This window comes from Tympanuchus pallidicinctus, unplaced genomic scaffold (assembly GCF_026119805.1).
Source record: "Tympanuchus pallidicinctus isolate F22 unplaced genomic scaffold, pur_lepc_1.0 scaffold4, whole genome shotgun sequence".
Taxonomy (NCBI): domain Eukaryota; kingdom Metazoa; phylum Chordata; class Aves; order Galliformes; family Phasianidae; genus Tympanuchus; species Tympanuchus pallidicinctus.
Window position 1 is genome coordinate 40685138 of NW_026294758.1, and position 27805 is coordinate 40712942.

A 27805-nucleotide genomic window follows, 5' to 3' on the forward strand; every position below is an offset into this window, starting at 1 on the left:
AAGGTAGGGCTTTATCTGAAAACAGCAACCTTAGCTGGGTTCCAGCCAATAAGTCTATCAGTATAAGGATCTAATCACAAGATTAATACCTGAGAATTGGTTAAAACTGAGCATTTCAGAATCAAGGAGAGAAGGAAAAATGGAAAAAGTAGCTGGCTTTCAACGAGTAACAAACATTGCTGTGTGTACAGTTACAAAGAAGTTTCATACAAAAATATGTGCCTTAAACCATGTTTCTGTCCAACAAATCTACAAGCAAGTGGTATAAATATTCATTGCTGCAATGAAGTAAAGATTTGGCTGCTTTTGTGATCCATTAATCAATCTGACAGTAGGCTACTTACCCACCTCAAAGTTCTCAAGAAGTTATATCCCCTACTAACAACTTTGCTTTAAGGGTAATAGCATACACATCAGCTTCCATTTTCTCAGCATAAATTTGAATACAAAATTATTAAAAAGGTTTTACAATGCTTGAAAGCTAATTCACCCCAAAGTTCTTCTTAAAAGTCATTTTCCTAAAGATGATATTGTACAGAGTACATACTCATATTCGTAAAAAATAAGGACATGAGACTCACTAGCAAAACATAGAGAAAATGTTATTTCTTGGTCTAGTATCCAACAAGGAAATATCACTTAACTAAAAACGCACATCTAAATCCTTAACCTACATACAGTTCTGATATTTGGTAGAATTTAAGTAGACCCCATTTTCTCCAAGTAATCACAACTAAAAAACTTACCTGTGCTTTGCACTGTTTTGTTATCAGATCTAGCATTAATAGCTTGCAAGAACCATAGGCATTCCAGAACTTAAATCCCAATGTAAAACTTTAAACTAACTGCACCCCTTACAAAAAAAGCTGAAAACAAACAGAAAGCTTGAATCTACTATTCCTTTCTAACGCTGCAAGACTGAATATCACATTCCATTGATTACTGAAATCTGTCTTTTCTCTTTGTTTTTAAGCAGGTACCGATACTACCTATTTTTTTCCTAAATATCATCAGCAGAGCACTACTGGACTACTGTTTATGTCACTTTGCAAAGCTTTGCTGAGAAGTTAACTCTCAAATTAAATATACAGCTAGATACCTCAGGAGTCTTAGCAATTTAACCACATTGTCAATTTTGGTGATCTGTGCTCTGACATATTTCTGTGTAAGCTTCAATAACAAATTCAATACCAAACATGTCTGCAGAGGTAGAGAAGGATTTCCACAACATTTCTGTAAAAGGAAAACGTGCAGCATGTTAACGTCCACAAATCAGCGGAAATACAGGAACATTCAAAACCTCTGAATTCCTATTTAGTTTTAGGGACTGGATCTTCTGTCAGCTATTTCCAGACTTACACTGTCTAATTGCTTTGAGCCAGATATCCAGTGATAATCATTTTTCAATCTCCTGCTGTACTTGGGGAAACAATCAAATGCTTTCTGATCCAAATTGATGCACATCCAGACTCCCTGCGTTACACTCCAGGATGGGAGGAACATGAGCACGCCCTTGTGGCCGATGTGCAATTACATCTACTTCTCAGCCGAGAAGGACACACACATCAGAGCTGAGGACACAAAAATGGCAGCAGGCCTCTGATAAGTTTCTCTTATAAAGAATGCCTCAAGACAGAGGTTAACAAAACTGAGCCAAGCATGAAAAATGATCTACTGCAGGGGCTCCATTTCTACTTATTGACACTTGGAAAAAATTTTTATCAAATGAAATGCTACATTTTAAAAAAAAGTGCAAAATAGAGCCAACCAGAGAAAATAGTTCAAGGGCTTTCATGTTCCTGTTACCTCTCTCTTCTCTGGAAGGAGGAGAAAGAACACAGTTGCCACCTGTTTCTACGACTTGGGAAGGCTGCTTATCTTAAGAAGATAAAATACAACCCTATTCATTTATCATTGTTTTAGATACTGTCTGAGCTGGAATGAAAGTTGAAAATCCATCCCACTCCACAGCTAACTTCATGTGATCTTCACTGGTGATTTCTTGTGTGCGCAGAGGAGGGTGACGTACGGAACACCAATGAATGCCCATCTCTCACTTGGCCAGAACTTTATGACTGGGCCCTGCTCAGGGATCTCGGAGGCAGCGTCGAAGTAAGCGAAACAGACACAGCCTAGGTAAGCCGCAAGGCAAATCAAAATGTGCCTGAGAATAGAGCAAACCCCCCCACCAAAAAAAGAAAAATTCAGTAACATGACTTCAATGAAGTTATCAAATACATCAGCATGACTTAAAATCAGTCTGTTACTCTCCTTCTTTTCCTAGTCCCTAACAGTGCTACTATACGCCAACGGGCAAAGAATACAGAGAATACATAAAGCTACAAAACTGGATCATCCTCTACATAAACTGTCTGCAGCTTTTTGGTCTCTTTCCACCTTACAGAGTTGTTTAGAAATGATGAATTATAGCACTTTGGATAAGAGGTCACAATTTGCTGTGACAAAAGAAAAAGCTGTTCACTGCTTCCACTTCATCCTCAGCTATTAACTGTGGATGCTTGAGCCTTTATGGTCATTGCTTCAGTTGAGCGGTGCTTTTGATTTTTAGTAGCCAGTAGGGACAGGAAATTCAGTTGCAATTAATCAACTTAGTGTCTGAAGAATGTGATCAGGCAAAAGAGCCTTCTATATCTGCACCCTGGATAGCGTGAGACTTGCTCCTGGCTTACAATCTTACCAGTAAATCCGTTTAGCACCAACCAGAAATAGCCACTAGCAGCCTATGGACACAGCACAGAATGATACTGTGGTGAGGATCTGTCACGCTTGATTCAAACCATGGAGATTATGCACAACACTTACCATACACAGTGTAAATAGGGGAAGTTAAATGACGACCAAATTTCACAAAAAGCTTTGTCACTGATCCAGCAGAAAAGTGCTAGCATCCACCAAAGACCTGAAAACAGACCAAGTTTGTACACACGCAGGTTTTCACACCTGAGGAGAAAAATACAAAGAAGCTACTGTAAAACAAAGCAGTATTTGCTTGATTCTTGATGCTCTTTGGCTCTAAGTAGCAGAATATGGGAGGGGAGAGGAGAGGAAAAAAAGGCTAGGCACATCTTTAAAACACCTCCACTATGAATGCCCTGAATGGTGGAGCTTTACTGACAATAATATGACTCTGACGTGAGGCACGTGAGGTTACAAAACAAACCTCTCAATCAGTAGCTGTGTTTTGGGCATTATCTTAAATACCAAAGAGCAAATGGTGAGCAAACACTGAAGCACTGAGGGGATGAGGTCCCTTTCAACCCCTACAATTCTGTGATTCTGTGATTCTGTGGTATGTAGAATAACTAATTAGTCAAACATCCTGTCAGTAACAACTAACCATTCAGCAATCAGTCAGTTTTATTCACATTCTATCTTCCATCGAATTGCAACTATATGAAGATTGGTAATAAAGAGGAACAGAATGAGTTTTTTTTAATTAGTTGGTTGATTTTTTTCCCCTACAGTATTGCAGTTCCAGAGAACTACTAAGGCACAGGAGCAGAGGCATAGGATACAAACAAGTATGTTTCAGTAGATAGTGCAGGCATGCACATCTCACACAGAATTCTTCGCATCGTCTAAACTGCAATTCTCTCCCTCCACAACAAACCACACTTGTTAACATAGAGGTACAATGTAGTGAAAACATTTGCTGTGATCACATGCAGTGAGATCTGCAGGTAATCATCACCAAAAACAATAAGAGATGCAAGAGTATGTGCCTAGCACTGCCGGTGTTGCAGATCTATTCAAAAGCTCACAGTTTTATTCCCCTATATGATGCTTTGTTCTTTTCCATGTCTTGGAATTACACTAAGAACTATGCAGCTTTGCTCAAAAGACTAAACAAAAAAAGGCAGCATCAATATTCTCTTGAAGTTATTAGCTTGCTCTCTACCCACACTTGCTATTTTGAGATTAGGTCTCTTTATACCATTAGATGCAGTCCTGAAACTTACAATGCAAAGCTAGCTTGAAACATGAGTAGTCCTATGTGGCCAAAGAATGTGTGGCTCAGTTTCCCTGCCTTCTGACCTAAGCTATTATTTGGGATTTTCCCCCATTTTTTCAAATTAACTGTTAAACTCTTAGTGTTCTTCACAAGAATCTGAAATGCTACTAGATAATTCTTGCTTAATGAGCAGTCATGCTCATAGCAGTGATGCATACAATAAGCATCTGATCCAAATCAACTAATGAGATGACAAAGTAATTTGTTAAAGTTACTTATTTTAGCTAGTTGTCAACAGTAAATCAGTGAGCCAGCTGTCCAGCCAGTACAAGGAATACTCAGCCTTCACGGGAAGACACTGCCCACTACGTTCTTTTGCATTCTACTAGGAGTAGTAATGCCAACTCTGTCTTCAAGCTACAACTTTTCATTACATTCTTCCTCATGTTAAACACTCTTAACTACTAGCACCCACAGATAATGCCTCCTGCCTCTCTGTGGAGGAAAAGCAGAACTGCAGCAGCTATCACAGCTTTGCTGAGGAGTCCAGCTAGGCATTCAGAAAAAGTGAAAATAAAGTACTCTCTACCTAAACATTTTTCTGAATACATTGCAGGACCAATAGTTTGCCTTGCTCTGGTGCACTGCAAGCTAAGCAAATTGCACAGTTTTCTCCACAAATCTGTAAGGTATTTTTTAATCTTGAATGTTTTAGTTGACATTTTTGAGGTGTTTGGGATTAAGAAACTCCTAAGACTGAGTAGGAGGCACCTCTACAGCCAGTGGATTAATGACAGAAAAACTACCTACTGCTTAATCTTGTTGGAATTTTCTCCAGTGTCCTCTGCACAAATTGGCTTTAGGGTCAGGCATGCTTTTTTAAGTCATCTGTAAATAACATCACAATCAAAATCACACTAATCTTCAGGTATCACAATCTCTGCTTCCATGACAAAGGCATCTACATGACTTCCACAAAAAATCAATATTCCACATTGTGGAACAAAATGGCTTTTTGTTTGGCTTGAATTCTGCAGTTCATTTGACAGCCTTTAGGAGGCTATAAAAAGCATGAAGAAAAGACTGAGGAGATTTTTGAGTTGCCTAATGACTTCCAGAGCACAGCTACAAGAATTCTTTCTCTTGTGAAACAAGCCAGTGAGAAAAATACAATTTGACAGGTTTATAACAGAAACCATATTGGTAAACTCTCTTCCTATTCAACAGGTAAGACTAGACTGCTATGCTGAGTAACTGTGCATTCTGACTGAGCAAAGGTTGTGTGTACAGACAATATGGAGCCTTTCCAGGACCCGTCTGAGGAATGTAAATAAATATGTGCAATTGCATTCCATTTAAAGTAGGTGGCTTGACCTCAAACAGACAGCTCCTTTAGTCAGTGAGTGACCACACTTGTCAGTATCTGAGTAGTTTTATCACCAAGGGGAGAGGTAATTATCATCATTACTTCAAACACGGCTGTATTCCAGACTGGTGTATCCCAGGATATGAGAGACTGGGCTGGTGCACACTTCCAACAGTATTATCTTCCAGTGTCATGGCATCCATAACAAAACTTATCAACTTTTCTTCAAATCACTGTAGTTGCCGGACGTTGATTAATAACTTGACTTTGACACAGATGACTGCCTTGACAGCCTAGTTTTAAACTTCTAACTAGTTTAACCTTTTAGTCAAAGGAAAAGTGAAGTGAGCAAGCTGAAACAATGAAATAGAGTTCCTCCACAATGAGACTGCTAGTAGCAGAATCAAATATGCATAAAAAAACATGAAGGCAGTGTGGTCTTCACTGCTCAAGACAGAGATGTCAGCTGAACAAGAATATCCTACCACACATCTGCTCAGGGAAATAGTTACTTGCATGAAGAGGACACTAAATCATACTAATCTGATGATGCTATAATCTTCATTGTTATTTGGCCTGGACCAGCAAACAACATAATCCACAGCTGCTTTCTAGCTGATTGCATCCCTGTGACACCCACGAAGTTTTTCTGTTTGAACAGAAATAAGAAAAAAAAAAGTGTAAAATATCTTGTCTTTCGGGAGTGAGTATGCATTTAACTGCCTTTTGCTCTTTTGATCATCTTACATCCACAGCATGTCCTTAGCACTCTACTCCATGAGTTCTGCACTTAAGAGCATAAGGCTCTTTTGTGCAAATAGTCTCTCCTCATCAGAAATGAATGAGTGGCAGAAAATTCTCACTTGAAAACAAAGTGTTTCTGATTTGCTAGAATTCAGTATAAGATCTATAACAGCCTACAAAGGGAATAACACTGTGACATATTATACCAGAACACTTATTTAAGCACAGATCAGAAGAAACTTCTCTAAACCAAGAAGTTCTACTTCAGCAACTTCTTCTCCTTTCTTTCCAAAATATCTGCGTCACAGATTAAGAACCACAACAGCCTGACAGGACTCAGCCTTGTATCCCCCTAGCGACTGCAGCAGTGGAGAACAGGAGAATCATAGGCATTAAATAATGTCTCAGTTGTTTTTTCTTCAGCAAAAAGAGATGGGATGATCCCACTTCTAATTTGAATTTATCATGGATCAGCATAGCTTAAAATGAAATCTGTAATTATCTGCCTTTTACATTTACATCAAAAAAATACCAAAGCTATTACATTATCCAAATAGGTAATTCAGAGAGCATATATCACTCTAGGTCCATTTTTAATCATCACTTCAAAGGTAGGCTTCTCTGTGTCTGTAATTCTCAAAAAACTGATAGGTAAACTCCACATATTTTAATGCAACATGACTTCCCATGTGGAATTTCAAAGAGCAAGTACATGTAGGCATATTAATTCCTAGATATGATCCAACAGCATTCAAACCTTAAAGACACTTAACTATTCACCCTCTCAAGTTTCTCAGGAGCTCATGCCTGGAAAACTGAAATGGCGGCTCAAATAATAGTTCAATGCCAGACACAAATTTCCCTTTGCCCTGCCAGTGATCCCCTGGTGCTTTCTTAAAAATAAGACACACCTACTAGCATTCTTAACCTACCAGCCTTCTCCTCTGCATGGAACTTCCACGCTGCTTCCCAAATTTCTCTGACAATAGCAATAGCTGCTGCTTAGCAGAACATCAAAAGAAAAAAGACACAAGAACACTTATTCAGAACATGATTTGCAGATGCTTACACTGCAAGGGAAAGTAACATCAGAACAGGATATGGTGGGAAAACAGGACAATCTCACCAACAGAAGCATTTAGAATGCAGGCATTTTGTCTTACTCTACATTATTTTGATGGACATTTTCAGATGCAGTGTAAGAGCCAACATAAGTCTGCCTCAGATACTTAAGAAAAGTAGGAAAGATGTTTATACGTTGATGCTTGCCTGGTCCTTTCTGCCTTGGTGAGGAGATGCAAAAAAAGTCTCTCATAGTCATGGTAGGACTCTTTAAAATGTTAAAACAAACCTCAGACTATTTTCTACCTGCAGTCTGGTTTCACAGTTTCTAAGGTGACTGAAAGGTACCCTCTGTGACCTAGCGATTAATCTTATCTTTGTCAGTCTGGCTCCAGCGTATTATTTGTGTGATGTAAGACTGACAGTAAGCCCTGTGAGCTGGCGTATCTTCCATGCATGCTTGGACCTTGCTCCCTGCAGTATTCAGGCTGTGATCATATGATCATCTCACTCCTGTGCTACACAGTATAAAAGCTGTCACTGGAGTGAAACTTGCCAAAACTCCACAATGAATAGAGTTAGATCAGGAAGAGGGAAGAGATATAATGCAAGAAGATAGACAACATCTGATCTGTTATATGAGGCAATGAGTATAATCACCTAGGGAAAAAAAAATCCTTGCCAAAAATGTCTGAACTTACAGAGCAATCTCATGCCAGATCTGTACAATGGAGAAGCATTTCTGATCTGCTATCACAAACAATGAAGCAAGATCTACTCTATCATTGTATGGTGGCCTAAGGATCTCCAAAGGCAATACTGCATTCAGGAGAAATGTACTCACCTCTTCAACTCAGCAATGAGTAAAGCTGTGCAAGGAACACCCAGAGTCATTAGTGAGATGTTGTTAATGGCAGGTTTAATGAAGGCAAGGCAGGTAGTAACTCCAGACAGGACACCAACAGCAGCTTTAAACCGGCTCCTGAAAGTTTTTTTGTGGAGAGGAAAAGTGCTTTTAATTCAGAGCTTTTAATCAGTAAAGACAGAAATTTCAACACAACTTTAATAGCATAATAAAGCTTACATTTTTTTTGCGTGTGGTCAGGAGTGCAATGACAATGTGCATATAAAATGGATGAGGATCCTGCACACAAGTGCATACAGAGTGTATACTCTGCATACAGAGTTAATCACATAGCTAGCCTTTTCCTGAACTACAGTCTTCCAAAGCAGCCTTGTATATACATAGACATATGTGTGCATGTGTACACAGACCCACACTAATCATTGGTTTCAAAATCTTAAGAACCTGCTCCAATTTTTCTTCTTCCACAAGAAGCTGAGAGCAAGATCTTCTCTGTATCCAGCACTGTACTTCCTCAAATCAGCTTTGTGTCATGATTCTTCTTGCTTTTAACATGGATTTTTAGGATATTTTTGTTACTATTACTGTCCTCGCTTTTAGAGCCACATTACAGTCTGTTTAGTACGTTCTTTGTGTCAATGAAATCACAGTTGGGCCACAAATGGACAGTGACAACTTCTAAAACAAACATATATTGTTTTTTAAATTTCAAATTTGGACTTTTAAACAACTCATTTCTAGTCTGTGACAGGACTGTGGAAGATACAGGACCATTACACTGCCTCCAGGCTACTGACCCACAACTCCATAAAACTAGTTGATGTTCAGGGATGGCTCTTTTCTCTTTAATTCCACATCTCAAGTAGAATCTCAGTACACCTGTTATCACCATTCCTTGATCATCAGTATTATCATCCTCATCTTCACCAAACTCATTTCATGGGCCTCTTGTTTCAAAGCATTTTAAAGTTGGAAGGCAACACATTACATAAGCAGGAAGGTCTGATCTGATGTGAGTGCCTTAATGACTAAAGATACCATGAATCAGTCATGGTAGATAATAGCATTTTCAACATTCAAAGTCTGAGTGTGAGAAGGATGAAGAATGTAAAAAATCAGAGCAGAGTATTGGGCACATATAACTCTAGAAAAATAAGTTAAACAAAACAAAACATAGAAATATGTACGTGTATGTACATATAAAAATCCCAAAATCACAGAATTGTGGGGGTTGGAAGGGACTGCAAGAGAACACAAGTCCAACGCCCTCACTGAAGCAGGTTCCCTACAGGAACAGTATAGTCACCCATGTAGGTGTCCAGACAAGTTTCAAATATCTCCATAGAAGACTCCACAACCTCTCTAGGCAACCAGTTCCATCGCTCTGTCACCCTTACCATAAAGAAGTTCTTCTGCATGACTATATGGAACTTCCTATGTTCATGGTTTAGTCCTATTGCTACACACCATCAAGAAGAGCCTGGCCTCACCCATTTGCCTCCCACCAACCTTCAGATACTCATAAACATTTACCAGATCCCCTTCAGTCTTCTTTTGCCCAAGTTGAACATACACAGGATACTCAGCCTTTCTTCATAAGAGGGATGCTCCAGGCCCTTTCTCATCTTTGTGGCCCTCTGCTGGACTCCTTCTAGATAATCTCTGTCTTTGTTGAACTGGCAAGCCCAAAACTGGACACAGTATGCTAAACGTGGCCTCAGTGGGGCAGAGTAGAGGAGGAGCATCACCTTCCTTTATATGTCTATGCATAAATCTGATCTGTTCTCAGATAGTCGTTTTTGTCCATTAAAATTCTTTTTTTTTCTGTACACTTCAGAAAGAAATTAAAATCTTAACAAATCCTGACAGTCTTTAGGAAAATAGTATTGTGAAAACTTGAGCATGGGGCACATCCTTCAGTTCATCTCTGTATTTTTATGGATCAATTATAAACAGCCAGATCATTATGTATCACTTTAGTTTTATCACCAAGTTGAAATAGGATTTCTCCACAAAGTATTACCACTCCTTTTAGAAAGGATATCACTTAACCTTATGGCTAATTCTACAAATCTATAAAACAAACTATCAGAATATGGTGATATATAACATGCAAGAATTCCTTCAGGCTTTTGAGGAACAATGTATGTGCAATTAGAGAAATTATTCAGGAGACTGAACAGTTCTTCACTTTAACTATCTAAAAGTCATGTAATCTACCAAATAATCTCATGAAAACCACTGTTTGCTCTTTAAGTATATGGTATCTTACAACAGGACTACATTACAGTATGAAAAAGTACTAAATTCATGGTAATAACTTGGCAAAGCTATTGCATTACGGACTACATATGATAATACAAGATATACTCCTCACAGTGCAAGCTATTTTGAGGAATACTCAATGCAGGCAACAACCTTCTCTGTGAAAGCATTTTCTAATCGAGTATATGTCAAGGAAATAAAAAATAAAGAAAGCAGACAATAGTATGAGAAAGAAAAAGGAAGGAGTCTTAGTAGTTTTCAGAGAGCAGAACGCTGGCGCTGCGATTCCATTATTCCATTATTATTCCAATATTATTCCATTATTATTCCACCTCTTCATTATGTCAGATTTTTTATGCATAAAAGAACAATATGCACAAAGATTACACCGTATTTTCTATGTAAGGGGGAAAAAAATAGATTCTTTAAACTCTGATTATAATGCTCTTCTTGTTGAACTTCATCCCACTGGCCTCAGCCCAGAGAGGGCTTGGGGCAGAATGGCTTGAAGACTGTGTGGAAGAAACGGACCTGGGGCTGCTGGCTAATGCTTGTCTAAACAAGTGTCAGCGGTGTACCCAGGCAGCCAAGAAGGCTAATGACATCCTGGCTTATATAAGAAATAGTGAAGCCAGCAAAAGCAGGGAGCTGATCGTAACTCTGTACTCAGCTCCGGTGAGGCCACATCTCAAGTACTATGTTCAGTTTTGGCTCTGACTACAAGAAAGACATCGAAGCACATTCGGAGAAGGCTAGCATAGCTGGTGAGGGGTCTGGAGCATGTCTCCAGGAGGAGCAGGGGAAGGAGCTGGGATTGTTTAGGCTGGAGAAGAGGAGGTTTGGGGAGACATTATAACTCCCTACAATTACTTGAAAGGAGGTTGTGGCAAGGTGGGGGTTGGCATCCTCTCCCACATAACTAGCAACAGGACTAGAGGAAATGGCCTCAGGTTGCACCATGGGAGGTTCACATTGGATATTAGGAAAAAATTATTCTCTGTGAGAGGGTTAGGCATTGAAATGGGCTGTCCAATGGAGATGGTTGAGTTATCATCCTTGGAGGTGTTCAAGCAACATTCAGACGCTGTACTAAGGAACACAGTTTAGAAATATTAGTACTAGGTGGATGGTTGGACTGGATGATCTTGGAGGTATTTTTCAACCTTGGTGATCCTGTGATTCTATTTTAAAGCTGCAATAAAAAAAAATCCATTGCAGCAATGAGAGACTTCTAAACAAACAGCATACTTAGTCTTTGAATACTTACAAACTACATTTAACCTCTGGCTTAAATGTACAGATAAACATTAAGCTGACTTCCACAGGTACATTCTCATATGTATAATCCCGGATATACAAAAGGAACATGAGAAGATAGTATCTGTTACTTCATTTCAGGTGCAACTTACATAAACTATTCATGTCTTTCTAGAGCTAACAAGAATAGGCACTTTCAGAGTCAATCATCACATCCCAAAACTTGAAGTTTCAGGGCATAAAACTCAACATCAGGAACACAGACTCAGGACTCCTGAACAAAAAGAACATAAGATGAAATGTTTCAAGAAACAGGCATGTGTACTACATTGCACGATTACCTGTCATTCCGAAAAACTCTTGGTAGATATCTTCTAGGGAACCACATGGCAAGAGCACACATAAGAACCCACAGTATAGCCAGCTCATCCAGCATCTGGCCCAGGAAACTGAGGGTGGCATGAAAGTAAACAGATCCAATTCCTGAAAGAGTTGATCAGAAGTTACAGGCAGTAGTTACAGTGCTGTACAGACTAAAACACGCTGCTCATTATCAGGAATTCATAGCAAATAGTTCATACAATCTGATCTAGAAAAAAAAAAACAAAGCAAAACACCAGCCTGTCTAAAAAAGCAAACTAAAACATCAGCACCTCATATTAAATAAATCAATAAATAAATATAGATAACTATTAAACACACACATTGCCAAAGAGGGAGCTAAAGGTGCCATCTCCAAGTGGAGAAGTAAATATACGTAAAAAAAACCATCGTGTAGTAAATTTAGATGTAAATACAATTAAGAAGTGAATTCAAATGCTCTTTCTGAATTTTCTCAGTTTTCTCAATAACACAAGAACGGATAACATGAAGATGGAAAGCAGCATGTGATGACTATACAATCTAAGTTTACAAGTGGAAAGTGGCACATGGCCCACATAACTCTGAGTACCCCCTTTAAAGTTGTCAGTGCTTGTAGAACTGAAAAAGTTCAAGAATTTGCCATCTACAATATTGCTAAATCTGTGGATCAATCATTAAAATGTCTAAGTACTAAGCAAAACCTGTTATGTTCTCCAGTTTTGTTAAGAACTCTTAGCAATCATTAATTCAGCATCAGAGGATGGGGAGTCAGCACTGCTCTAGTGTAAGCCTGGATACAGTAACAGAACTTGTACAAAGGAGAGACAAAAAGGGTGCAGAACTAAGGTCAAAGTCCCTCCGCACTCCAACTGCAAGAGGACTACTTTTCCTTTCAGAAACTACATCTGCTTTTGCCTCAAGCAAGTGCAAGCAAACTCTTCTACAGACGTCAATATTGCTTTGTTTTGCAGAAACAATCATGCACAAGCAGGAAAAACCGATTTCCTCTCTCGTTCATGCATAAGCAGGCAAACAGAGATTAACCAACTTACCGACCACAACTAGTAGAGTCCATATTAAATATATTCCGCTGTTGAAGCAGGTTGCATATTGACGGAATAAGCACATGCATATGGGTGGTAAAACAAAAAACAAGACGTTGCTTATCTATTAAAAAAAAAAAAAAAAGTATCACAAAGACAGAAAATAAACATTTAATTTCTGTAGGATAATCCATCTACAAAAAGTCATTCAGTGATACCTCAGCTCAATAAAATGTGGTTCTCGGATTCTGCCAAAGCAGATCAGTTTTTGCAAAGTATCATTAAGCTGAACTTCATAATCTAGTAATAGCATAAAACTCCAAGCAATGTAAATTGTGGCTATTCACACCTTTAAATGACTTTTCAAGTCTATTTCCAGAGGAATTTTATTAGAAGGCTGTAAATACTCCGCTGTAATTCAAGAAGCCTTCAACAGCAAACAGATTAACAGCAGGGAGCTGTAGCAAGTGAATTCTCTTCTCAGTCCTTGTCAAATCCAGCATGGAAAAAGCACTAGATAGGTTGTTCAGTTTTGTTGAAGTCAGGTCAATGAACAATTGCTATTGTTTGGCAGACCTGAAACACAAAGTTAAGCTGAAAGAGTTTGAACCATTTTTCGAAGGGTTAAGAAAGCTTTAAGTTGTAAATCCTCTATACACTTTATTTCTTCCCCTGGTTCTCCGTTACAGAAGTGAAAAAATAAAACTGAAAACTAGTAATAGGAAGGTGAAAAGGCTCGTAAGGTAATTCAATTGTCAAAAGACAATTGATAACTTCATCATTTTAATGCAGCATATGTGTCTTGAACAAAGATCCGTTTTTAATTGCTTAGCAACAATCCAAAGCATCATTCTTTGGTTACACGCTGAAAATGCTTTACCTGTCACTAGCAGGAGCTGTTACTGCAGTATCACACAGTTCTTTCAGTAAGAAGTTGCCTATGCTGAAGGCCAGCCACAGACATACTGCTACTTCACAATGGGACAAGGGCAAGGATGAACTTCCCAGCCTTGATCTCCTCACAATCTCTGCAGCTAACCGAGGCACGTGACAAAATAATCTCTAGCAACGTTCCCCTAAAATGGACTTATAAAAGAATTCTGTGATAAACAGCATTCCTTTGGGATAGATCTCCTCCTCTCAGACACTCATGGACACTTAATGACATGAATAAAAATCTAATAGAAAAGGATTCAGGAATGGCATACAGAGAAGGCATTTATTCATTTCATAACTATCCACCATTCAACTGTCTCAGACAACGTGAAAGCAGAGGTTGCAGTGACTAAAATGGGCACATCTAATTTAACTTTTGCAAGACTCGTCAAAACATACTCCTAGTTTGGCATCCAAACTGACAAATAACTATAGCAGTAGCTTTTCTACTTCATGTGTGCCACTTTCCTTCACACTGAAGGTACCTCCTCAAAGACAAGCTGCATTTCTTTCAAAATTCATTTAAGTAAAACACATAGAAAGATCTATCACATGCTCATTTTAGAGATGTAAAATCCCGTATCTTCTCTACCTAGAACAAAGCTAGAGCAGCCACTAGAAAAAAACAGTAGGAAGAAATTTCTGTACTGACACCATCTTTAGACACCTTAACAAACTAACATCTGCTGGAGCATGTGTCCTAAGGCTCCATGAAAAGCGCACAGACAGTTTCACTGCCATGAACCTCTGGTTGCCTGATGGTGGGGTGCAAAGACAAAGAGAAAAGAGGGGATGGATAGAAAGAGAAAAGATCGTGGCAGCTTTCAGAGACAAAAAGCATGAGTTTCCTACCACGAGGAGAAGTCACCATGCTTCTAGCAGTTGGGCCACAACGATAACCAGTCTCAATGGGGAAATACTATAACAGAGCTACTGCTCTGCTCCCACTGGATTGCCCTTCTAAACCAACATGAGGAAGGACAAAATCCTCTGGCTCATTTTGACACAGACCAGGCCCCTCAAGGACGTTTTCACAGAAGCCACTCACACTGCTCAGCTTTGAACTGCCAGCTTACTCTGCCTGGCTCCCAGACTTCTCCAGACTGTGGTCAAAGCTGCCCGAGTGCAGAGCAGGCCAGAGCCTTATCAGTTTCATTTAAACGTCTTTACAAACTGTCGTCTAATTAATCCTTTCTCTCTTCCTGCAAGCTGAAGTATGAAACCAGCCTCACAGTTATGAAAAAGCTGTCTGCAGTGTCGTAGACAAAGCACTTCCTAAGTAGCAATAGAACACCTTAATCCACCAAGGCAGCAAATCCTGCCACCACTACAATGGCAGGAAGCACCTAGCAATGCCAGAGTGCAGCACATCCCTGAGGATGCAACAGAAAGACCAAAGACTTATTTACAGACAATGTCCTAAATCACATTTTAAGAGACAAATTTGCTTAAGTTGCATAAAACCTCCACATTCACCCAAATATGCTCATGCAAACATCTTCCATTCACATAAAAGCCACCCAGCACTGTGCAGCAAAGATATACCGGGCCATCTGGAACATACTCATGGACCAGAGTTGTAGTCTGCTACCTTCTTTTACAAGCAGAGAGTGGGAAGGCTCTCCTTATCCTACAGCAGATTGGAAACATAAACAATGACTGGCAGCAGGGATGATGGAATATAAGCAGGTCCTCCAAGAGCCTCAGAATGCTCTGAACATTTTAAGCCAAGGTTAGGTCAAAGAGATATCAAGGAAAAAAATAAAACAACCCAAAAAATGATTATAAACTAAGGAATGTGAAAAAGAATCTTTTCAGCAAAGTAAATCAGACTAAGTAATCACACTGAGTAAAAACTAGGCTAGATTTATACTCACTGCAATGGCCTACAGGGAAATTACATATCATTGTAAAATCAGAAAGAATTTTGATGCCCAAATTCTTTTCTGTTAAGTTTGGAAATAAAACATGATACTACTGCCTCTCTTTCATGAAATAACTCGGTTTTGTTTCTTATATTCCACACACAGTAATTTCCAAAAGCTGTATTCATACCAGAGCTCTGGAACATGATCTGAAACATGCTGCTTAAGTTCTCTTAGTTTCAAGTTCACAGTTAACTACATCAACACGAGAGCTGACCAGCTGGCTTTCAGCCTCTGCTATCAGCCTGGCTCCCTACAAGAACCGCACCCTTAGAAACACTGCCAGTATTACTGCCAGGTTTCCCAAATAAGTGAGGCACCTATCCACTGGGCTCTGATTTTAGAAAGTATGTTGCATAAACAAGTTTTCACGTAATACACAACTGGCCTATAAGATTTGGTAATGTACAATACAAAAGTCTATAAAGTTAAGATCAGTGCAAGAAGTTTAAAGAAGAGGAGTACCTAGAATTTCCTTTGGGATTTACAAAAGGTAATTCAAAGTTACAGGAAAAGGTAAGAAGCCCATCAATAAAAGTCCATCCTCTGGCATTAAACAATTCTGGACCTCTACTTTTAATTTCCAACTACTTACTTGTATGAAAAGAATGCAGGACACAGATGGAATTCCAGTGGCCAGCTCAGATCACGACCACATAATTTTGCCCACACAGTCTGTGTGTGATATTTCCCATGGTCTTACCAAAAATTATTTACTATTTGCTAAGTCAGACTGCTAGCAGCTGCAGCATTCAGCCTCTGAGGCTGCATGTCTTGTGAGAATGGGAAGCAAAAACGGAATATCTCTTCACTGAAGTTAGAGGTTTGTATCTTTAGCATTCTGACACAAGAGCACACCACATACATACATTGCAATACTAAAGTAGTAAAAAGGGTGTTGCCAGAGTATAAGCATATTCTCAATCTAAGAGCCTCTAAAAACATTTATCTCCTTGCTACCACAGACCAGACAAGGCATAAAACCACTGGCAATACTCTTTAAAGGGAAATTTGGCAATAAATATATGCACAATTGGATATAAAACACTAAACTGAAAAGTACCAATTTCACTAGTAACAAAAAAAGTTAGAGTTTTCAGTTTTTCCAGAAATTTGTTTTGTTTTGTTTTGTTTTCTTTTGCAAATACCTCTGCACATGTAATCTCTTTTAAGTGTGTGGAGGTATGTGCTTTTGTTCAAGAGTAAGATTACACTGTATAAGGATTAATTATTAAATAGCAAAATAAAATTTCAAAAAAAGCTAGTTTTCTTATAATTTCCTAGTTATGAAATATTTTTAGTGTGTAACATGAAATCATCTTGGACGTGTATGTTTTATAAAAATTGTGTGACTAGTTCGTGCAGAACTGCTGAACAGATATTCTTCTACTCAATCCTGATGAGCACTTTGATTTGCTTTTTAACAAGATCAAGTTAAATTTACACATAACGTTGAGTCCCACAAGAATAATTAAATGGATCTTTCCAAATATGTTTCAGATAAGCTGTTCCAGTTTTCTGCTTATATACTGCATGAGACCCAAACGACATCTCTGATCTTAGCTGTGGCAATCTAAAATGCGGATTAGCAAGGTTTTAATCTACAGCTTGAAGACCCAGATCCCACATTCAGCTCTGCTGAAGAATGTTACCTGAAACTTCTAAAGGTTTTCAGTCAGTGTCAGAACAGAAACATCTAAGAAGAAATAAAATTCAGAGTCCACTTGCAGCACCTGTCAGGGCCAAATCTTTCCTGCCAAGCTGTAAGAATCTCTCTCTCCAGCAACACAATCACTCAGCCCCCAACAATTCACTGCAAATTAGTTTTCAGAAGCTGCAAATACAGAAGTCAGTCTCCATAATCTCTTCACTACTGAAGCAAATCTACCCTCAACACAGCCTCTACTCCCCATGTTTTTGATGTACAGTTAGCTGATTTGGATGATGCTTCTGCAATACAGAGAGTTTCAGGGTGAACTCTGTGTTGTGCCTCTCTGCTAGTCTGGAAGCTGAGTTAATCACCTGGACATACTTGCAGCTCCCAGCATTTCGCAAGCTTTCTTGCCACAGCTCATCAGCTCAGAGCAGTCAGAAGGATATCCAACCCCCTGCATTGCTGGCTTCAAAACACATCGCTTCTTCAAGAAACTTATTGTTTATCCTGACCTTTTCCTCCCTTTGTTTTTGGTTCTTGCACAGTGACATCAGAAACAAAGAAAGCAGACTGTTTCACCACACACCCTCAAACACAGACGATACACCACTCAGATGACTCTGGTGCTGAGCTACAAGGAAAAACGACAGGTTAGCCATGTACACCATGCACAGTTGAATTATTTGTTATAAATGGAGTGCATCCCTGGGTACACACTCCTGTGAGGGATGAACACTCGAGATACCTCTTTCCTTCACAGAAGTACAGCACTAACATCTGATGTCAGCAGTCAAGAAACACAGTCTGAAAGAGAGCTCAGACGAGGACAGAATTTGGGGAAGAAATTAAAAGGTCATTTTGAAGTACGTAAGTCAGACAAAGCAGAAATCCCACCTCACACCTGCTACAGAACATAAAACCCAGAGCAACACCAGAGGCATGTTGTTTGCAGTGCTCCCTCCCAGTGACATGGTAAAGCACATCACCAGAAAGCCTGATGATGTATGATCTCATTCCCTGTTGGATCTGTTTGTCACTGCAAACTCTCAGATGATAAACAGGATGCTGGGAGCAGCGCTCCCCTTCCAGATCTCTGCGGTGGGGAATACTCTTCCACCAGTGCTCCCTAGCAGCACTCCACAGCAGCTCTGGGCTGGGATGACAGGAGTCAGGAGTGAAACAGGGCCCCTAGAGGAAGTAACAATTACTTCGGTCCTCTTTCCTCTCCCTCCTTTTTTCACCTTTCTTCTTCCCAGCAGCTCTGCGCTGACTGCACCCTGCAGCCCTCTGTCAAACTGCTCCTCTAAGTTTGGCTCTGGGAGAAGGCAAAGCTCTAAAACATGGTTTTGCCTGCAGACACCCAGCGTGCCTGCTAGCGGCCCGCCGCTGACCGGCACGCCGTCGGGCAGACTTACACCTGCACCACTGGACAGCAGCTGCGGCAGCACGGCACGGGACACCCGCGGGCGGGCCAGCAGCGGGCAGGAGGACATGCACGCCGTTCGCTCGTAGCTCGCAGCCCTGTCTAAACCTCCGGATTTTTGCGCCTGCGATACGAAACCGCACAGCTGGCTGTCACTCCTGGTACCGCGTCCGGCAGGACACCGGCGGAGCCCCTCCGCGAGCCCCTCAGCACCGCCAGCCGAAGGGGCACCGTGCCCGGGCAGGCGCCAGACCCGCCCTCGCAGCCCGCGCCTGTGCCCGGCCCGCGGACCCGCCTCCCTCCCACCGCGCACCGTGTTGTAGAACTCGGCGATGGCGGGCACGATGGTGTAGTTGTCCTCGCACCAATCCACCTCGGAGCTGCCGGCCCGCAGTTGGTCCCACCACAGCATCGCGCCCATGGCGCCCGCCCGCCCCTGCCCGGCGACCGCGGCTCGGCGGGGCGGGGCGGAGCGGAGCAGGGAGGGCGGGGCGGCTCTCCTCCGTCCCACCTCCCTCAGCCCCGCCCTCGTGGCGGGGCGGCCCGGCTTGCGTGGCTGTGGCTGCCGGGGCCTGCTTCGTGCCATGGGGCGCTTCCCAGGCGTTTCTTTCCTGTTTCTCTGCCCTGTGCTCAGCGCGCAGCCTGCCCGCCTCCTTCCTGCCCTCTCCCAGCCCGCCTTCCTTTGTGTGCATTAACAGTGCTCGTTCTAACGCTTGGATGAAAATGGCTTGTCACGTTTTTTCTGCGCTGCTTTGCCCCCTGTCCTCTCAGCTGAAAAGAGCCTGGTGCACCATCTCGCTGTACCATCCTCTGAACTCCTGCGTTTTGGGTATTTATAAGCAGTGATGAGATCTCTTTTCTGTGGGAGAAGCCGCTTCTCCAGGCTGAACCCTGGTCTCTCAGGCTTTCCACACAAAACGGATGCTCCAGATTCCTAATCATCTTTGTCGCCCTCAGCAGGACGCTCAAGAAGTTTCCTTTCTTGAACTGAGCGTCTCAGAATGGGACACGGTACTCTAGATACGTTCCTGCAGGCACCTCCAGGTTCTTAGGCTGGAGATGGTACATTAGCTGGCCCAGCATTCCACACGCACCCACACACACTTCCCACTACCCGTCCGTCTGTTCATCTGCCTCTCCCCATAGTCACAGACAGTGCAGCAGACAGGCAAAGGAGAGTGTATGGGAACTATTGAGTCACGGCCTGAACCTCTGATTGATCACCTGAGGTGAGCCATGAGTCAGCCAGGGGAGCACAGGTGAAGGCGATCCTAGACCTATTTAAGAGGTGGCTACCAGTAGGGAAGGCTCTTGTCTGGAGATCCTTCCTTCTGGTGTTTTGTGGTGAGCCCAACATAAGGGTAAGCCTTCCATTTATTCTCTTTTGTTATCATAGTCCACTTTGCCTAACTCTCTTGTTTATATTGTGATTGTAACATCTTGATATCCACTGATCATACATTGTGATTGTAACATCTTGATATCCCTTGATTATACAGAGAGCAAGCCTCTGGAACTCAACTACTTCATCTGAAGCAAAGGTTTCTGGCTTACTCAGGCCTTGGCAGGTTGCCTTTTAAAGGAAGCACGCTTAAGTGAAAGCTGATCTGTGTGCAGTAATACCTGGACTTCGCCCCTAGAAGACAATTTGCACACAATGATGGTATTTCCTGTTTCAGCCATATCAACTGTTCAGTTCTAGGACAGATCTAGCAACTCAAGACACTCTGTGACTGCATTGTTTGTCTTTAATAAAAAAGGCATTTTTTCTTATTTTAAGTAAAAATGGATGGAATTCTTTTCCTAAAGAAATGACATAATTCCCAATCATAGAATCATCAAGGCTGGATAAGACCTCTAACATCATCTAGTCCAACCATCAACGCATCACCATGTCCACTAGGCCATTTCCCTCACTGCCGTATCTACCCTTTAAGTGAACACTTTCAGGGATGGTAACTCCACCACTTCCCTGGGCAGTCTGTTCCAATACCTCACCGCTCCTTTAGAGAAGAAATTCTTCTTAATATCCAACCTGAACATCCTCTGATGCAGCTTGAGGCCATTTCCTCTTGTCCTATCACCAGATGCTTGGGAGGACAACCCTCACCATGCTACAGCTTCCTTTCAGACAATAGTAGAGAGTGGTAACGCCTCCCCGAGCCTTCTCTTCTTCACATTAAACAATCCCAATTCCCTCAGCTACCCCCAAAAGACTGTGCTCCATACCCTTCACCAGCTTTGTTGCCCTTCTTTGGACAAACTAATTGTATGACATAGATGCAAGGCAGGATTTTCCTCTGAAGATCTCTCATGGCACTTGATAGATTCCCCATGCAGCATAAGGAGCCAATTGCTCACATGATTTAACCATCAATGCAGTCCTAAACATTTTTTTAGTGTCCCATGCCTACTAGCCATATTGTCCTGCCAGTTGCTAACAGTATGTAGATAGCCAATAGTTCAGTTCTTCAAATCTTCTAGTTTTTAAACACAGTGTCGACAAAAGTGTAGTGTTACGGCTGCGTATAATGTTTCTCCAGACAACTGTGCCCTTTTCCTCTCTGCTTTCTAAACGACAAAGTGAAAATTGCTAAAAAATTTCATCAGTATACCTGAGTGATAAAATCATGTTGCTTTGCGTCTTACTGTTCAGTCAGCTGGCATTGTTCTCCTAAAGATGCAGGCTGTCACTCTAGGATTTTGGTTGTGTCATTCCCATGTCTTTATTGGAAGAAAAAAAAAAAAAATTAAAAATTAAACATTTGAGAGTAACCTGAAAACAGACATGCCCCACATTTTGGAATTAGGAGTCAGTTGGAAAATCTCTGTTACCGAGTTTTAAATGCTGCAAGCTCTCTCCAGAGCAAGTTTTTGCTTCCCTGAAGACATTTAAGCTTTTCCAGCATTCTCAGTTCCTTTAACCAATCCCTTTCCCAGAAGCACGCTGCTTGCAACTCCTGGAGTCTCTGGCTGTGGTTTGTCAGTTGCACCAGCCCTGGACTTCTCTTCCTGCTCTAAGAAGATAGCACGACTGCTAAATTTGAACTCTTGTGCACGGTGGGTTCAGTCACATTAGCCGAAACTCTGAAGTTTGGAAAGCAAAAGCATGCAGTGGAAGGAAAGAAGTACATTTCTAACAATTATCAAAGCCATCCACTCAGTTTCCACAAGGGATGGTTACTCAAACCGCAGTGATCATGCAGCTACGAGGCCGGGCTGCCTCAACGTCCCGTTACGTAGATGCCCGTCGGCCCGCACCTGCGGCAGTGCCGGGGGTTTAGGCGGCCTGGAGTTTTTTCTGGGTCAAAACCGCAGCTCTGCAGCCCGTCGCTCAACGACAGCCCCAAGCCGCGCTCACGACAGCCGGAAGCGGCTCAACCACCGCAGAGCACTGACGGGCCGGAAGCTGCCTCCCGCCACGCCTCTGGCGAGAGAAACCTCTCTCGCCATTGGACAGCCGCGATCACGTGCGGGCGGGCGCGGTGCCGGCGGACCGCTCTCGCGAGGCTTGGCGAGTGTATGTGCGGGTTGCGGGCGGAAGTGCGGCCTTTTTGTGCGGCGGCGCAGCTCGGTGAAGATGAAGGTAAGTCTGTGGAGGTGACCCGGGCGGTGCTGCGGGGCGGCTGGGTTCCCGCGCTTCAAATGAGCCCGGCTCTGCTTCTGGGTCTGCTGGTGGGGCCCGATGGGCTGCGGCGGCGGGATCGGGGCGGTTGCATAGACTGGATGGCCGTGGATTGTGGGTGGTTCGAGATGGCGGCCGCGCGGCTCCGTGCCCCATGTTGGGGCCTCTTCCTGTGTTGTGGGCTCTGGGTTATGGGTCGAGTCGTTCTGTTAAGGGACTCCTTACCCGCTGTAAGGTGAGGAGTAGAAGGTTCCTACTGGCAGCAGCGGAGCTTCAGCGAGGAGGTAGTGGAGCTGGGCCTGCTCCTGTGGCCTCGTCTCTGGGAAAGTGCTAGGCAGCTGTCCCCTAGGCTACTGGCCCTGCAGGTAGCCCTCGGGAAACTCAGGTGATGACCAAGGCATAGCGCAGCTATTTCAGATTGTCTGTGTTGTTTCTTTGATAATAAAAATGTGAGGAAGGGAGTAGAGTTTTCTGTTACCTGCACCATTCTTTGCTTCGTGGCAGTCAGTTTAGAGGGTATAGTGCTCTACTTGTGGTGAAGATAGTTGTACGGGGAGAGGGTTTTGTATCATTCTTGGCACACACAGATCTGCCTGGTTCTGTAAGTGCAATAGTAACAGTGTACTGCTAGTAATCTTCTGGATTTGAAATGTCAGTGTGAAGCAAGCAGTTCAATGCTAATTTTCTCAGGAGATGTCACGTGAGAATTTTCAACTAAATCATTTATTCTTTTTTTCCTACTATTAGCTCAACATCTCTTTCCCAGCCACTGGCTGCCAGAAGCTTATTGAAGTGGATGATGAGCGCAAGCTGAGAACGTTCTATGAGAAGAGAATGGCCACGGAGGTTGCAGCTGATTCTCTTGGTGAGGAGTGGAAGGTACGAGTCAGAAAGATGTGTCAGGTGCAGTCAAATTGCATAAGTTTTCCAGTTGATAAGGTATTCTGTGTTGCACATGGCAGGGATGTTAAAAACATCTCTTAAAATATATATTGAATTTAATGAGTAGGCTAGGTTGGTGGTTTTTTTTTTTTTTTTTTTTTTTTTTTTTTTTTTTTTTTAGGTCTGCATCTGTTAGACTGTTTTTCTGGATTTTTAAATAGTTTTCTGTTCTTGATTTGGGTACCCTACCAGCATTCAAGACAATTGAAGACTGTACGGCAGAAGTCTTAACTGTGTACTGAACAAGTTCAGAAAGTGTTTAGACTGTTAAGTGCACATGAGAAAAGGCATGTTGAGCTTGATGAATAGGTTTGGAGTAGCCAAATGTCGATATGGGCAGTCCAGCTGAGCTTGAATAAGCTGATGTTTGTTGCTGCTGTCTCCCCAAAGAAAGCAATAAAAGCTATTTTTACTGACTCTTTAATAGAAACTCTTCTGTTGTATGCATATATGCAGTTAGTGATGTTAGCAGACTTTGGTTAGGTTCAGTGTGAAGGAGAAGAAAAGGTTGGTAGGAAGGGTCGGGGCTTAGTTTGATGTGTTCAACTTCTAATAAATAGGAACTTGCTGCTTGGATACATCTTTAAAGAGGCAATAAATGCTGTTTGGGGTAGGTAAAGACACATTTCACATCTCTGTTAAGTAAAAAGCCTGAACTGTTGAAATGATGTTTGTTAAAGAAATACTTAGTGCCTGTAGTTACAGTAACTTTTCTGATGGTACAGCATTTGTTAGGAACAGGATGCTGTCATCTCCACCTCTGCTCATTGAACTGATAGGGATGTGAGCAACTAAGAGGTGTATTTCTCTGTTTCTGCAGGGTTATGTTGTCCGGATCAGCGGTGGCAATGACAAGCAAGGCTTCCCTATGAAGCAAGGTGTCCTTACTCATGGACGTGTCCGCCTTCTGCTCAGCAAGGGCCACTCTTGCTACCGCCCCAGGAGAACTGGAGAGAGAAAACGCAAATCTGTTCGTGGTTGCATTGTTGATGCCAACTTGAGTGTTCTGAACTTGGTCATTGTGAAAAAGGGTAAGATGAAGCAGTTAGGATATAAGTAGGCCCCTGGAAAGAACCTGCTTGCTAGTGGCTGTAAAATTCTGTAGAATACAAACTGTCTCAGTCTTAACAGTTTAACTGAACATTGAAGTTCTTTCTGAACATTGTATTGTAACTTTTAAAACTGATCACTGGGAACCGAAATATTTTCACAATCACAGCAACATTATTGCATTAAGTCAGAAAGTGCAAACAGAGGTCGTACACTACTGGCAGGTGTACCCCACATATTATCTATTTACCTAAGCTGCTCAGAAAGTAATGCTTCCTATGCCTTTCCACGGAAGTGACAACGGATCCAAAGATCAAATAACATTACTTGATAGAGCAAGTTGTCAGCTATGGAATGCTACTTTTGAGCATAGGCACCACCATTATCTATGCATTTTCATCAGCAATGAACAAGAGCAAATGTAATAAAGTAGGAGGCATTACTTTTGCAGCAGCCCTCATAGCATCTTGCTTTTGTAATGCATTTTAAATTAAAAAGCAACCAAGTTTGAGATGTTTAGTAGATGCAAGATTATTTAACATACCTAAACTTGCTTTATCAAAGGTGAAAAGGATATTCCAGGGCTGACAGACACAACTGTGCCTCGTCGTCTTGGTCCCAAGAGAGCTAGCAGGATCCGCAAGCTGTTCAATCTCTCTAAGGAAGATGATGTTCGCCAGTATGTTGTGAGGAAACCTCTGAATAAAGAGGGTAAGAACTCAGGTTTCACAGCACTGTGATTGCATGTCATTTTCAGCAGATACTGAGTTTCATGAAGTGAATGATGTATAGTAGTATAGCAAGGGGTTTACTGTCATAGTAGTAAAGTTCTGTCAGCTGTTAGTTTATGGATAAGAAATAGGCATTTCCCTTTTCCCTTCATTTCCATCCCACCACTTTTCTCTCAGTCTGCTTTGGCGCAGTTTGAGTTAAATATCGTACAGACCGTAATGTCATTACTATTTGTTCTAATAATCTGAAAGCAATTTTAGTAAACTAGGGACTAATTTGAGGTAGAATGTCCTTGAAACTTGTACATTAGGTGGAGAAGAGCAGGATTGTATAGACGGTACTGTTAAGACTTTTCCCCAGCGCTTAGAACAAGCTACAGAATTATCTTTTCTTGAGAGAGTGGTGTTCGGCTTCCTACACATGTGTTTTTAGAGCATGTAATGTGTTTCTGTTGCATTTGATCAGGAAACAAAAACGGAAGGATTTTTAAAACAACAAAGATGGCAGTATGGAAGCTTCTTAGGAAAAAGACTGAAAAGTGAAATTTTATTTTCTGCATCATTGGAACTGTAGTGTCTTATTAAAGACTGTGATTCTTGTCAACATAAGACAGTTCTTGTGTCTGCTGTAGTTAAGCTGGATCGAGTAGTGAAATGTTACAGATTGTATGTGTAGTGGAATTGCAAGGTCAGAGCCTGAACCAATGTGTGAGCTATGTAAGTGCCTGGGGGGCGGGGTAGAGCCATCCCTTCTGTCTCCATGATACTTCCCCTGCCATCCAGTCTGTGTGGATCCCCCTTCCTCCCCCACGCCTCTCTGCTGCAGTGTAGGGGGGAGGGTCACATTCCTCAGCTCATCCTTTTCTCCAAACTGTTACTAGGAGGGGTGAGTTAATTTCTCTTGGGTATATTTTCCTATTGCACATATTCCTCAAATAAAGGCTCTGTCATTGCCTTTGTTTGTCCTGCAGTGTGTATTGTTTGTAGTAGAATTCTGAAAGCTTGCTCTGGAATTGAGATGATAACTTTCCCAATTATTAAAATGTTTTAGGTGTAGGAAAAATGTTTTTTGAGACGCAAGGTATATTCACAAAACTGCAGGAATTTAGAGATGTGATTTAGAGTGTTTCCCTGCTAATAACAGATCAGTGTTAAGATTGTATTCTTTTAATGCTGTGTGTGACAATGATTGGGTCACCTAGACTAGACTGTTAGTGTTAGTGTTAGAGTAAGTGGAGTGTGCTGTTTTACAGTGGCTAGAGGGGCTTACATCCTCTCTGGAAGACAGCTTGTCACACTACTAATTAATAACTCATTTTAAGGCAAGAAGCCCAGGACCAAGGCTCCTAAGATCCAGCGACTCGTGACTCCTCGAGTTCTGCAACATAAGCGCAGACGTATTGCCCTGAAGAAGCAGCGCACTCAGAAGAACAAGGAGGAGGCAGCAGATTATGCTAAGCTCTTGGCTAAGAGGATGAAGGTATGTGTACCCTCATAACATGGCTGTTACCTCATACCTGAGAATCATGGCATTTTATAAGCTTAAAAATGTACTGTAGATAACTTTGACTGGTAGCTGAATGCAAGTGTGAATGTTTCTAGTAAACAACTTTGTGGAAGTTGCTGTTCACTTCTCCCAGTTCTGCCAACTGGGAAAGCAGTCGAGTTGAGTCTGATCTGTTTCTGAGAGCTAATTTTGAAGAAAATAATGGGCAGTTATAGCCCGTGACAATTATATGTTTTTGCAGTATGAATTTTAGTTCATATTAATTGAGTCTGACTAGGCTGCTCCATTAGAATCCAGAGCTTGTGTTTGAACATAAAGCAATAGTGAAGTAATTACTCTTAGGGTATTTAGCACAGTTGTGAGTGTTTTGTGAGTTCCAGTCTGTGATAGAAGGTAGACAGAGCTTTTGTGTGCCCTGAATTCTTCATTAATATTTCCACTGTTACTTTGGACACTGATCTGTACATGCTGGAGACACATGGGTCTGCACAGGTTTGGTACTTACAGAATTCTTTTGGTCTGGGAGGAGTTTATTGCTGGATTTTCTTAGTGTGCTTGATAATGCCTAACACAACACTGCACATTTCTTGACGCTTTTTGTATTTTGTTTTTGTTTTTCAGGAGGCCAAGGAAAAACGCCAGGAGCAGATTGCTAAGAGACGCCGGCTTTCTTCATTGAGAGCTTCTACATCTAAATCTGAGTCAAGTCAGAAGTAAAGATGTACATGATACTGAAAATAAAACCCTTTTGTGGTTAAATTTTACTGTGAGACTTCCAGTGAATATAATTCCTGGCTATGTCTTAAAATAAATGGTAGTCTAGACTAACTGCAGCACTCAGACCTATACGGAAGCTCAGTCTGTTCTTAAGAACTTGTAATGCTTTTTGTGAAAAGCTCCAGTTTACCTTGTGCATACATACGGATCTTTAGAAGCAAGACTCACCTGCTAGAACAAAACCTGATCTTGTGTTTCACAAGTGGTTACTTTTTTTCCCAGTCTTAAGCATTAGATAGTGTTTCCAGGTGAGGGAGGAAGCCGTTTGCTTTTGAGTATATGGTGAACTCTACTGCC

The 27805-nt window shown here is 41.6% G+C and overlaps 2 protein-coding genes and 1 long non-coding RNA gene across 5 annotated transcripts; 1 reads left to right on the forward strand and 2 right to left on the reverse strand.

Annotated features, from left to right (window-relative positions):
• Window positions 1–581: 581 nt before the first annotated feature.
• Window positions 582–19337, reverse strand: ACER2 (alkaline ceramidase 2). 3 transcript variants are annotated; one of them, XM_052701581.1, is made up of 7 exons: window positions 19190–19301; window positions 17966–18084; window positions 12948–13062; window positions 11874–12015; window positions 7990–8127; window positions 2824–2961; window positions 582–2164 (listed from the first exon to the last, which is right to left on the reverse strand). In XM_052701581.1, exons 2-7 carry the CDS (start codon window positions 18002–18004, stop codon window positions 1978–1980), a joined length of 759 nt encoding a protein of 252 aa, XP_052557541.1. In that variant the 5' UTR covers window positions 18005–18084; window positions 19190–19301; the 3' UTR covers window positions 582–1977. The 3 variants fall into 3 exon arrangements, with proteins under 3 accessions (XP_052557541.1, XP_052557540.1, XP_052557542.1); XM_052701580.1 differs by lacking the exon at window positions 17966–18084 and having other exon boundaries at window positions 19190–19337; XM_052701582.1 differs by lacking the exons at window positions 17966–18084; window positions 19190–19301 and adding an exon at window positions 13288–13497.
• A 1269-nt stretch (window positions 19338–20606) lies between these two features.
• LOC128089810 (uncharacterized) lies at window positions 20607–22087 on the reverse strand. Its single transcript, XR_008210686.1, has 2 exons — window positions 21712–22087; window positions 20607–21600 (listed from the first exon to the last, which is right to left on the reverse strand). It is a non-coding gene; the product is annotated as an uncharacterized LOC128089810 (long non-coding RNA).
• Window positions 22088–22248: 161 nt separating this feature from the next.
• RPS6 (ribosomal protein S6) lies at window positions 22249–27495 on the forward strand. Its single transcript, XM_052701587.1, has 6 exons — window positions 22249–22462; window positions 23249–23380; window positions 24264–24474; window positions 25058–25204; window positions 26547–26704; window positions 27353–27495. The coding sequence occupies exons 1-6, from the start codon at window positions 22457–22459 to the stop codon at window positions 27446–27448; spliced, it is 750 nt and encodes a 249-aa protein (XP_052557547.1). The 5' UTR covers window positions 22249–22456; the 3' UTR covers window positions 27449–27495.
• The last annotated feature ends 310 nt before the right edge of the window (window positions 27496–27805 follow it).